We start from the raw sequence: 13118 nt of genomic DNA, 5'->3' as shown, positions 1-13118 counted from the left end.
ATGGAAGAAGCCCAGGGTGACACGATGAAGTTGAACACATGAATAGGGCAATGGCAAGTTCATGAGGAGCTTTATAAAAAGCTATATATGAAGGATGCCTAAGTTTGTTTTTGAGATAGAGTCTAGATAACTATTGTGTGGTTTGTCCTTGGAACTACAGCCCTTCCATCTCTGCCTCCTAAAAATAGCTGGATTACAGGATACAGGAGTATGCCACCATGCTGGGTAGACATTGAATAGTTTTAAGCAAATGAGTGGTATCATGAAATTCTGGTTGGTGTTTTCTGGTTTTGTTGCTGGCAGTTGAACTCACAGCCTTTCTAAGGCTAGGCAAACACTTAGCACTGAACTACATCCAAGTCCACGGTTTAAAAAACAGTCTCCACATCTTTAATCCCAGCACAGGGGAGGCTAAATCAGGAGGATTATAAATTGAAGGCCAACTCAGGTTACATAGTTGGAACTTGTCTCAAAGCCAAAGAGGTCAACTATTTAATAATGTTTACCTCTCAGAATTTTATTAATGATAAAAATCTTTTTTCCATGAAAAACTTTACCACTTGTGCCACACCTTTACTTCTGGCTTTTTGCTAGCTAATTGGAGATAGACATTTCTCAGATTTGTCAGTCCAGGCTTGCTTTGAACTGTGATCCTCAGTTCTCAACCTCTTCAGTAGCTAGGATTACAGAAAGGAGCTGCTAGCTTCTGGCTTCCCCATGCTTTTTTTTTTTTTTTTTTTGCGCCAGTCCAGGGGCTTGAACTCAGGGCCTGAACACTGTCCCTGGCCTTTTTGCTCAAGGCTAGCACTCTACCACTTGAGCCACAGTGCCACTTCTGGCTTTTTCTATATATGTGGTACTGAGGAATCGAACCCAGAGCTTCATGTATGCAAGGCAAGCACTCTACCACTAGGCCATATTGCCAGCGTCCCCCCCATCCCTTTTAAAGGGTTTTTTTTGAGTTATGGTCTCATTATATAGCCCAGACTTTTCTTAAGCTTTTTTTTTTTTTTTTGCCAGTCCTGGGCCTTGAACTCAGGGCCTGAGCACTGTCCCTGGCTTCTTCCCACTCAAGGCTAGCACTCTGCCACTTGAGCCACAGCGCCACTTCTGGCCGTTTTCTGTATATGTGGTGCTGGGGAATCGAACCTAGGGCCTCGTGTATCCGAGGCAGGCACTCTTGCCACTAGGCTATATCCCCAGCCCTTTCTTAAGCTTTTAATCCACCTGTTCCTTCTGTTTAGCTTTCCAAATAACTGGGATTACAGGTATACTTCACTATACCCACTGCTTAATAAAGTTTTTGTTTGTCAGTTGTGGGGCTTGAACTCAGGGCTTGGGTACTGTTCCTGAGCTCTTGCTCAAGGCTAGTGCTCTACCACTTTGAACCTCAGAGCCATTTCCAGTTGACTAGTGGTTAATTGGAGATAAAAGTTTCATGGACTTTCCTACCTGGGTTGGCATCAAATCACACTCATATCTCGGCCTCCTGAGTAGCTAGGATTATAGGTATGAGCCACCAGCATCCTGCTTGATAGAGTTTGGAGTTTTTGTATTTTTGTTTTGTTTTTTGTTTGGTGTTTTGGCGATGGGGGTAGATGTGTGGTTTTGGGGGGGAATTTGGTTTGATTTTGGTCCTGGAACTTGTACTTGGGGCCTGGGTGTTGTGCCTAAGCTTTTTTTGCTCAAGGATAGATAGTGTTGTAAGGTAAAGAGAAGCCACATATTGAATGAAGGATTAGCATCTTGGAGTCTCTATTAGAATGCCAGCAGTCTACAGGCAGCCAGTTGTTACAAAGGCCTGCAGCCCACAAATGCCCTTAACTCTAGTAGGAAACAGGTCAGAGAGGAAAGAAAGAACAAAAGCAATACCAACATACCAATTCAGCTCCAGTGGAGAGCTGACTTGTGATGCCATGGTGACTCGAGACAAGCCAGGAGACAGGACGTGAACACAGAGACATGTAGCATGGTGTGATGGTGCCTGGGCTGATTTGATCCTAAGTAGGGTCAGGTCAGGTCAGGGTGCAGGGTCACAGGAAGCTCCCATTCCCAGGCACTGGTCTGACAGGTTCAGTAACCTATAGGCCAAATGCCCACTTCTGTCTCCAGGGATTCAGAAACACCCATCACTTTGGGGTGGGACTTCTCTTCCTCTAGGAATTCAGGCCCACCCATGAAGACAAGATGGCAGATCCTATAATTCATCACATATGGCTAAGATAGCACTGGCCAGACATGACCTCTTTACTTCAATAGTGCTCTACCACTTGAACCACAGCTCTACCTCTGGCTTTTTATTTGTGTGGGGGAGGGGGAGCTTAATTAGAGATGAGGGGTCTCACAGATTTTCCTGCCCAGGCTGGTTTTGAACCATGATTTTCAAATCTAGCCTCCTGAACAGCTAAGATTATAGGTGTGAGCCACTAGTGCCCAGCTTGACAGATTTTTTAACATTATTTTTAAGTATAATTGTAAGCATACAACTCACCTGCTTTAAGTATTACTTCAGCATCTACTTTAGCTACTTGGCATTTTTTATAAAGGCAGCAGTTACTTGTCTTTTTCTTTGTGTGTCTTTTTATGCACGTGTGCATAAAGGGTGTGCACACTGCTTACAGGGGCTTGAACTTGGGCTTCACACTCCTGCTAGTTCTTTTGCTCATGGCTGGCACTCTACCATTTGAACCATGCCTCTAGCCCTGCTTTTTGCTTTTTATTTTGGAGCTTTTCTTGTCTGGGCTCAGTTCGAACCTCAATCCTATGGATCTCAGCCTCCTCAAGCTGCGATTTTGGATGTTGAGCCACTGGCATCTTGCTTTGTTTAAAATTTAAAAGTTTCCTTATGTGCTGATAACCACCTGCCCTTTGTGTGTCTTGAAATAACAGTTTTCCCCTGCATTATATAGTAATGATGCTGCTATTGAAAGGACTTGTTTTTATAATATCAATCATGCTATGTAACACATAAACTTCCATATATTGTGATACTGGGTGGAAAAGACAGAGAATGTTATTTATATTGTAGAACTTCCATAAATTTATCTGTAGATTAAAATTTCATAGAATGTAGCCTTTTCATGCTGATCATGACATGTGTAGACAGATCAGCATAGATAAAGTTTCAATGCCCCCTTCCCCAAACTCCAGTGGATCATTTTACCTCTTGTCATGGAAAATACAGAAAAATAGAATGAGATCCAGTCAATTAGATGGTAGTCCTCATGTGAAATTAAGTGGACTATTGTGAGAGATATTTAGGCCTGAGAATCCATGAGTGCTGATAATGATTGGTTGTACCAGTTTAAAGAAAGGGAAAGCTACTATGTGGGTGATGTTTTATCCACATTTAGCCAACACTGAAAGTTGGAAGGAGTAAGAGGATAAATGTTTTGGATGTAGTTTGAAGGGTAAAAAACTGAGTATTTGACTAAATCTGGAGCTTGGGGGATAGTTTATGTACAGTTACCATGGGATTGTAAATAGTATGAAAAAAGAAATATGTTAGTAAAATTAATTAAACCACAATCAAGCATTAACCCAGTGTTTTGTTTCGTTTTAATTAGGAGTATATGGTGATGTACATCGAGTGAAAATTATGTTTAATAAGAAAGAAAATGCCTTGGTTCAGATGGCAGATGCAAATCAAGCCCAACTAGGTACTGATGAGTATAACGATGATAATGATAATCTACCCTTTCTATATATTCATTTTTCTTCAAAATAGCAAATACATAATTAGTAGGAATGTAATTTTACAAGAATATTTCCTTACTATAGTATCTTTGTTATTTTTGCACCAATTGATACTTTTGCATTATAAAATAGTCATTACTTTTTGTCTGAAGTTTCTCTCTCTACTTGAACATATTGTTAATGTTTGTAACTTTGACTCTTGGGCTTTTGTTTAAACTAATAGCTATGACTTACTTACTATGTTTCATTTATGTATGGTTATTTCTTTTCCTTCTAAATTATGTGCCTGGATATATTTCCTAATGTGCAAGAAAGTGTCATTCCATATCCTCACTGTCACAGGGGTTATTAAAATATTGCTATAAAAATGGGGTTTCTTAAGATAATCTTAGAATTCTCAGTATAATTTTTTAAGTACTTGTTAAGTTTCAGGCACTGTGGCACTTTCTAGTGCTATACTTGGAAGTTAGTTATTTGGTTTGTTGTTTCTGTTTAAATTGCTTTCATTGCAATAAAATGAAAATTAAGTTATTTAGCTTATTTCCCTAAAGGCTTTTAGATTTAAAATCCTCTTATTCCTTAAGCTGACTATAACTTTAAATGACTCAGTGCAAATAGTTTATGGCAATATAGATAGTACTGACAATCTGTCTCGGTACTCAAAAGTTTTCTTCCTATGTAATAGCAATGAACCATCTAAGTGGTCAGAGACTTTATGGAAAAGTCCTTCGTGCTACACTCTCCAAACACCAAGCAGTTCAGCTTCCTCGGGAAGGTCAAGAAGACCAAGGTCTGACCAAGGATTTCAGCAATAGTCCTTTGCATCGCTTTAAAAAGCCTGGTTCAAAAAACTTCCAGAATATCTTTCCACCATCAGCTACTCTGCATCTGTCCAACATTCCGTATGTACCTAATAAGTTACTCATTTAGGTGATTTAGAAAACCCTTGTTCTAATTCTTAAAATCTTGATCTCTTATAAAACCAAAAATTTTGTGTATTTTAAACTAATACATGAAAAGGAAAAGCTTTAGAAAGGTAAAAGCTGTAGGGGGTGCTCCATATATTTGTGTATCTGTGTACAAAATTTTAAAGGATGTGAGGGTGAATGGGTATAAAAGTTTTAGAACACCATAAAGAATGAATATGTGAACAAATTAGGAAAAGTTAATTGTACAAATTAGTGTTGACTTCCGAGTGTCACTCTGGCATATAGGTAGAATTAGGCAATAGATCAAATTTCATTCCACCTAGGAAACTGCAGGAATCACTTAATGGAAAAAGAAATAATCTAGAGTACATGAATCTAGAAATGTAACAGTTTACTAGTATGAAATAGCCTTTGCTTTCATTTGCTTTTATTTTTAACCTGTAATGCAGATTGAACCCAGGACTAGGCAAACATTATACCATTGAACTATGTACCAGCCCTTTTCATTTTATTCTGATAGTATCTCAAAATATATTTTCAGGCTAGGCATAATCATAACTATCATCTTACTTTCCCAAGAAGCAGAGTTGTTCAAGTCCAGTCCAAACAAAATTGTTTACAAGCCCCATTTCTTCTAGTAAAAGCTCCATGTGGTAGCACATTCCTGTCGTCCCAGCTATGGGGATAAATAAAACAATTGGTTCAAACCTGCCAGGCATAAAATGAGGCCCTATTTGAAAAATAACTAAACAAAAAGGGCAGAGGATGTGGCTCAATCACAGAGAGCACCTGCCTAGCCTAGCGCAAATCCTGTGTTGCCTCATTTAATCGAAATTTAAAAATGTTTAATTTGACTTGAGGTATGGCCCAGTAGAAGAGTTGCAACTGTGAGTGGACAAAGCTGAGTAAGACTACTAGAAAGACCTGAATTCAAGCCCCACTACCACCAAAAACAAGAGTTGAAAATTGTGATAAAGTTTACATATGATATACTATGTTAACTAATGCCTGCAGTAGAGTGCACACTCACATTATTGTGCAACCTCCAACTGTAGAATCTTCTCATCATCCCAAATTCATACTCCTCCATTAAACTATTTATTTTTTTGTCTCCTTGGGATGATAGTAAGCCTGCCTTACTCTTGGATTTATTATATGTAGTATTGACCAAGAGTAGTCCCCCACCCCCAAAAAAGTCCAAAACCAAAAATTTTTAATTCCTGTGTGTATGTGTTACACAGCTCAGTTGATTCAGAGATATTCTTAGACAATCCTACATTTTTATTAGTTGTGTTTAAATCATTGATCTTCTGAGTGTTTTCCTGCTCTTAATTATGTGAAAAACACTGCCTCACAAAAATCATATTAAAACTTAATGTGAAGTTAGTTTAGATGATAAAATGAAATTTTTAAATTTGTTGAAAAGCACATGTCTTTAGAGAAAGTTGAGGGGCATTATTAAAAAAAAAAAAAAGACTTCAGCATCCACAGTACAATACTGGACCGTATGTATCCTGAGCATTGCAAATGTTTTTCCTCAGTGGTGGTCTCCTCGGAGCCATATACCTGCAGATAACAGATATGAACCGTACTATTATGCATTCTCTATCAGTTTGTCCTTAATAACTTTGGAAGTAAGGCATAATTGGTGTGTTTTTGTTTTTTCAGTGGAAGTGAGATTCAAGATAGGTTATTCACAATGGTCTATCAAGCAATTGAGTGAGGATCTGTCTCCCTACAGAACCAGGGGTGGTTCTGGTCTGTCCTTGCTGATTGTCATGAGAAGATTGTACTTTTTGAAGTCACTTGACTAATATGATAGACTACTATGTCAATTATCTACTGCATAGCATATCACCCCAAAACTTTACAGCTTAAACAGTAATAAATATTCATTATCTCATGCTGTGAATCAGGAATCCAAAGATGGCTTGCTTAACTGGATGGATTTGGCTGAATGTCTCTTGAAATTGCATTATAATGCTAAGCAGTAAAGGACTATTGATCTAACAGCATTTTAGCATATTCACGGACCTGGTTTCAGTTTGTAGCACAGAAAAATAAAACCTGGCCCTGAGTATTGTGATGTCTGAAGGAACATAAAATCATTTCTAAAATACTTTAAGAGTTACTGAGAAAATCTTTTCAGTACAAGAGGAGAATACTTAAAGGTCCTACCATCATCTCAGACAGACCCTAGCTGTCAGTATCTACATTCAGAATTACCCTGAAATCCATAAATGGTCTGGATTATAGCCTATAATTGAGAGCCAGTAAAGTACCTTTGAAAGTACTAGAGTACTAGAATTACTAAAGCCAGTGACATAATAATGACCCTGAGAAAATACATATAGAATATGGTTTTAGTTGTTGGGGGGGGGGGGGTTAAACTTTTATGAAGACCAAAATGTCAATAAAGATTAATGCTGAAGACTTGTCACTGTCTTCAGTGAAGACAGACAATTTCATTGTTTGAGGACATGTCAGTCTCAAACATATTCCTGGACACACTCAAAACATGTCTTCAGGGGCTGGGAATGTGGCTTAAAGTAGAGTGCTTGCCTAGCATTCATGAAGCCCTGGGTTTGATTCCTCAATACCACCTAAACAGAAAAGGCCGGAAATGGTGTTGTGGCTCAAGTGGTAGAGAAAAGAAGCTCAGGGACAGTGCTCAGGCCCAGAGTTCAAGCCCCAAGACTGGCAAAAAAATGTCTTCATAGCATGGCTAAATAATTTTGAATAAAATAGAAAATGCTGTAGATTTGATGATTGCCAAAATTAATCTCTGCTTCAGGTGAGTATCCACAGTAATGTAGTTGATGCTCTTTGATGTTTTCACAGCCCTTCTGTTACAATGGATGATTTGAAGAACCTTTTCACAGAAGCTGGATGTTTGGTGAAGGCTTTCAAATTCTTCCAGTAAGTCTTTTCAATACATTAGCATTATTTAACATGGTATACAATTTTTAAAGGTAGTTTAGTCAGGTCTTCCAGTGGGCAGAGAAATTTAGAAACAAAATTGATTTTATTTTTCTTAGGTTTTATATCTTTTAATTTTTATTGTCAAGGTGATGTACAGAGGGGTCACAGTTACATATATAAGGTAGTTACATTTGTTTTTTAAAAAAATTTTTATTGACAAGGTGTTGTGCAAAGGGGGTAGAGTTACATAATAAGGCAGTGAGTACATTTCTTATGATATCTTACACCCTAGTTTTTCTTTCCCTTCCCTAGATCAGGTAGCATATATACACTATCCGGTGTACCAAAATCGTACACAGTAACCATGTAGGGTACGCCAAAGGAAATTCACCTAGAACTTTAAATGTAACGTCAACAATAGAATCCTCCTGTGTCCTTCTCTTGGACTTGTTTTTGCTTATCATATTATGTGATCATGTGTACATAGCTGTTGAGCTGTTGTGATCCACTGATAGTTCTATTCTAGACCTTTTTATGTTTAGTAGTTGTTTGGTTTTAGCTACATAATGTAAAGTCGCTGAGCCAAACATGTGGAAATACCATTTGAAAAGAAGTTCGTTGTTTTGCAGACCTGGTCTCTACTGTCGTTCCCCCGCCCACCCACCCCCCCAACAGTCATATATCAAGGAGACCATGCCCCTTTGTTCTCTGTGTTCTAGGCTTGTCTCACTCAACATTATTTGTTCAAGTTCTGACCGTTTCCCTGCGAATACCAATATTTTATCATTTCTAATCGCTACAAAGTATGGAAACAAATTTGATTTTAAATACTCTTTTATTACGCCATTTTCAGGAAAGATCGCAAAATGGCACTCATTCAGTTGGGATCTGTGGAAGAAGCAATCCAGGCCCTCATTGAGCTTCATAATCATGATCTTGGAGAGAATCACCACCTCCGAGTTTCCTTCTCAAAATCTACAATCTGACATCTCTGAATCTTTCTCCTCAAACTGGACCATAAATTCAATAGAAACTTCAGACATAGACTGAAAGCAGCTCAAGACCAATCCTGCCTCTTTAACAAAAATAACTCCTTCGGAGTTTGATGTCAAGTACATTCAAACGAGAGATGTTCTTTTTTCCCATTTTCCCCTCTGCTCCAGTAATTGATCAGAGGTTTGCTTTTCCTTTGTACCGTGATTTTTATAAAAATAACCTTCAGGAAGGAAAAAAAAATCAGGAAAAATACTTCTTCAGTAATTTCTTGTGATAAATTATATTTCATGAGAGCAGACTTTTAGTTTGGGTCCAGATCAGCCTTATACAACATTTATAAACTCGTTTGTACTTTAAGAAATTTAGACATTGTAGACTTTTAAAATTACTTGATGTAAGTAGTTTAAATCACTTACAGCCAAGTTTTTAACTCTATGGTTTAGAACTTTGACCCCTCCCTATAGGAGATTACGTTCACTTGCAAATTATATTACATATTTACCATCTATTGATAGTTAATATACATAAACACATTGAGTTGTATTGGAAGCAGATTTATAAACGTGCATGTTTTCTTCACCTGTTTCTTTTGCTCATTGTATGACAGTCCTTTGAATAATGCATATCTTACCTTTTCTTTAAAATGTGTGCCAGACCTGGGCTTAAACTCCGAGCTCAGGCCCTGGGCACTCTCCCTGAGCTTTTTCACTCAAGGCTAACACCCTACCACTTGAGCCACATCTCCACTTCTGGCTTTCTGGTGGTTAATTGGAAGTAAGTGTCTCACAGACTTTCCTTCTGGGGCTGGCTTCAGATCTTAGCCTCCTGAGCATTTAGGATTACAGGCGTGAGCCACTGGTACCCGGCTACATACATACCTTACCTTTTTAAGACTTTGGAAAAATAAAGTATCTCACTGTCCCCTGGGAAATTTAAGTGGAATCCAACCAGAATCTATTAAAATGTCATAATAATTAGTAATTTTATTAGAAAAATCATGTTTTAAATTTCAAAATGGCACTTGTCAAGTCATAGAATATAATCTTGGAAAATAATCCTACTTATAAACTACTTTTTTATAGTTTTCAGAAAAACGTTTACAGTCTTAAGGAAAATATTCAGGTCTATCATATGGTTTGACAGATTTTTTAAAAGTTATTTTTGGTAAGGCCTTCTTTTAGAAAAAAAATTAATCTCAAGGGTTTTTTGTACCACTATAATCTCTTAATACTTTATCAAAATTACTGTGTATTTACTTAATTTCTTATGTGCCTTATTATGTGCTTAAGATACAATAGGTTAGAGTTTTATCTAAATATCTTGAAAGATATACCGTGGGCTTGGTAAGTGTATTTTCTTTCCCTATTTTGATAAGAATTTCTAAGTTTTGTCATTGCAGTTTTAAATGGTTTTCCATAAGTAATTGTTTCTATTCCAATTTTTGGTGCTTTGGTACAGAGATGGGGTATAGGAGGGTGAATGGTTTTGGAATAACTCAGTACATACTTGGAGACCTTGGTTCGTTGTGACTGGTAGCAGTTGTTGTTACCACACACAGACTTGGGGCTATAGAACTGCAATCTCAGCTTCTGGATCTCGTCTAATCTTTATTGTCCATAGGATTTGCCTCAGGATTACTGAATCTCAGTACTCAAGCTAGATCTTGCTTTGCTTTGTTAATGTCATTTTGTTACTGAGTGCCCACATATTTAGTATCTGAGAAGGTGTTTTGGTTTTTTTGTACTCTTTCTCATTGAATGTTAAGAGTACATTTTACTGTTTTGCTTCAGTGATTGTATAATATAAAATGGTTTCTTTTTCACAAGAAACTACTCCTTCAATGCTTGATCAGATTTAAAGTATAGTTTGTCAAAGGGATCAGTTTTGTTTCACCCCTTTCACACTTCATATTCAAAGAGTAGCTTATCTCAACTTTTGAAAGGAAGAATCTCAATCTTTTTTACTCAGTTCCAGCCATTAATCTGAATATAAGGAGGGTTGGGTGGGGGGGGAGGTTGTGGTTTGTTTTGCTTTAAAAAAAAAATAATAAAGGCTTCTAGAAAAACAGGTAGACAGATAGTTATAGGTTGTTTAAAAAAATTAGAATTTACCCAAGACTGAGCAAGAGCTAGATTAGGAAGGAAGATAACTTGAGTTGAAATCTTTCAAATGGATCAATTTAACATTGGCTGAATAGACGGGTATAATAATTTATCTATTTAGGTCTTTTCCCTCCACGTATATGTATAATTTATTTTTAACTGAACACTGAGTAGGAGAGTAGTAAAAAAAAATTTTTTAATCTCCCCAAATTTACTCCCACACACACATGTGGGCACTATTTTGATTTTCTAGTGTCATGTTAAATTGAATTGCTTCATTTGATTTGAGTTGGCAATTACTATGTAATTTATTAATTCATGATTCTCATAACATCCAGCATAAGTGTAGCAAAAGTTGCTGATGGTAGAAGAGGATAATAATGGTGTTGAATGTAATTTTGAATTAGGGAATGGCCTTTAAATCTGGGAGAGAACATTGGAATCCTTTTCAGGGATTGATGTAGATAATGTGTGTGTGCACGTGTGTATATAAATAAGTGTATATACATACACACTCTTCTAATGTATATACATATGCACATTACATACATGTTAATTTATTGACAGAAAATTAACCAAATTAAGATAGAAAAGTGGGTTTTTTAAGAGCATGTTTGAAGCCATCAGATTGTGTCTAAAATTAGCTGTAGAATATGGATGTGGTCCATATTGAGCTCTTCGCTGTTTGAATTATAAAAGTCTACAGTATTTGTGTTGATGTAGTTTTGTAAAAAAGATTCTTAAAATATCAGGGTGGTGGAAAAAATTAAATCTGTGTAGTTTTGTTTGGGCATGCATTTATTCTAAGCAATGGTCTATTTTTGCTCTTGATCTGTGGTAGTAACCTGTTTTTAAGTTTATTTACTTTAAGATACATTGTCATATTACTTTTCAAGGTTATCTTGACTTTTACAGAGAGTATATATATTCAGGACTTACAAAAAATAGCAGTATACATTTAACAAATAGCAATTTATGCCAAAATGCTTTGCTTTGAGATTTGAATAACCTACATAGCAGTAAAATGTGTTTTATGTAAGATACATACACAAAAACTGCATTATCTTAATCAGTAACTTACTGGAGAGTTTCATAATTGCTCAGTAGCTATTCAGTTATTTGTAGTAATGTTTGCACTCAGATAATTAGAGCCATCGTTTCTACTTGCTTAATTTCTTATGGAGTAAAGCCTTCTGAGGCTTCTTCACTTGATGTGAGAGTCATCACTCTGCTTCAGTTTAAGAATTAGCTCTCATGAGTTAGACACAGTAATATGCTCCTGTATGTGATTCAGCACTGGAGAGGCTGAGGCTATAAGATTAAGTTTAAGCCTAGCCTGGGCTACACAGCAAGTAGCCAACCTCACTACAGACTTGCATGACTTGTTTCAAAAAGGAAGAAAATTGGCTACTATGACTGACTCTAATCAATCTCATAGAAAGTTTTCAAAGTCTCCATGTCATCAGACAGTGTTTATATTTGAGTTTATATATTTCCTACCATGCCTTTTCTCTTTTGTTCCCATTAAATATTTTGGGGGGAAAATGACACAAAGTACATATCATTTTTGCTCACCTAAGTTTGCCAAACTATTAGCCTATCTCTTAGAAAATCTAATGTGTACTGCTATTTTTAAAACCAAAAAGAGCATGACTGTGTAAGATGTCTTTCTTTTGCCTTTCCTTTGTCTTTGATCAGTTGTAAATGAGAATAAAACTGCCAGACTTCAGATATTCTATTGTGCTAAAACAATTTTAGACTGTACACAATTTTAAGGTGTAACAGCTGTTTTAAGAGTTGTTTTGTTACCTATAAGACTACTTGCAGTCTTTTTTCAGAGCAAATCTTTACAGCTACTTGTACATGGCTTTAAATTTAAAAAAAAAAACTACTAAAATCTTCATTTGGGGGGTTTTATAAAGGAAAAACATAACAGGACCAAAGTTTATGTGCCTTCTTCAGTGGTCTTAATTGACTTTTTCTTCCTGTTTGAGAGTAAGGTAGTATCAGTATTCTGGTTTTCAGGAAATATGTATAGTTTTTAAAAGAATGTTGTCCGCAAACTCATCATAGAAGCAAATAATTGTAACTATATGAATGCAATCTCAGTTACACTTTGGCCTTTATCACATAATACTCAGTGTAGAGAATTGTGCTGGTTGAAGAACAGAGCTGTTCTTAAGTGTTTGTGGTAGTAGTCACTCTAGTTTTTGCAACCTGAGGCAGGTGTTCCAGAAAAACAGGGATATTTGTCTGGTCCAGTGACCTTGGTGATAATAGTCATGATTGAAAGCTGCTTATGGCAAGCTTGATTTAACACTGTCAGCAGATTTTGTTATTTTCAGTTCTGGGATCTGTGTTGTAATTGTAAGAACTAATATTTAAATAATTATTTTGGTGTGGTTAAAAAAGATAAGTCATACTCTGGCCTTTTTTTTTTTTCTTTTCTATTACCATTTGTTGTTAACCCTCA

The 13118-nt window shown here is 36.6% G+C and overlaps 1 protein-coding gene across 5 annotated transcripts in view; it reads left to right on the top strand.

Annotated features, from left to right (window-relative positions):
- Ptbp3 (polypyrimidine tract binding protein 3) overlaps positions 1-12515 on the top strand; it is an 88524-nt gene extending 76009 nt beyond the window's left edge. For all 5 annotated transcript variants that reach the window (XM_048339208.1, XM_048339194.1, XM_048339185.1 and 2 more), the window contains 4 exons: positions 3567-3659; positions 4382-4598; positions 7467-7544; positions 8401-12515. In XM_048339208.1, coding sequence (XP_048195165.1) covers positions 3567-3659; positions 4382-4598; positions 7467-7544; positions 8401-8533 — 521 coding nt within the window. In that variant the 3' untranslated portion in view covers positions 8534-12515. The remainder of the gene's footprint in view (positions 1-3566; positions 3660-4381; positions 4599-7466; positions 7545-8400) is intronic.
- Positions 12516-13118: the final 603 nt, after the last annotated feature.

Source organism: Perognathus longimembris, chromosome 1 (genome assembly GCF_023159225.1).
Source record: "Perognathus longimembris pacificus isolate PPM17 chromosome 1, ASM2315922v1, whole genome shotgun sequence".
NCBI classification, from domain to species: Eukaryota; Metazoa; Chordata; class Mammalia; order Rodentia; family Heteromyidae; genus Perognathus; species Perognathus longimembris.
This window is presented reverse-complemented; position numbering and strand designations above follow the sequence as displayed.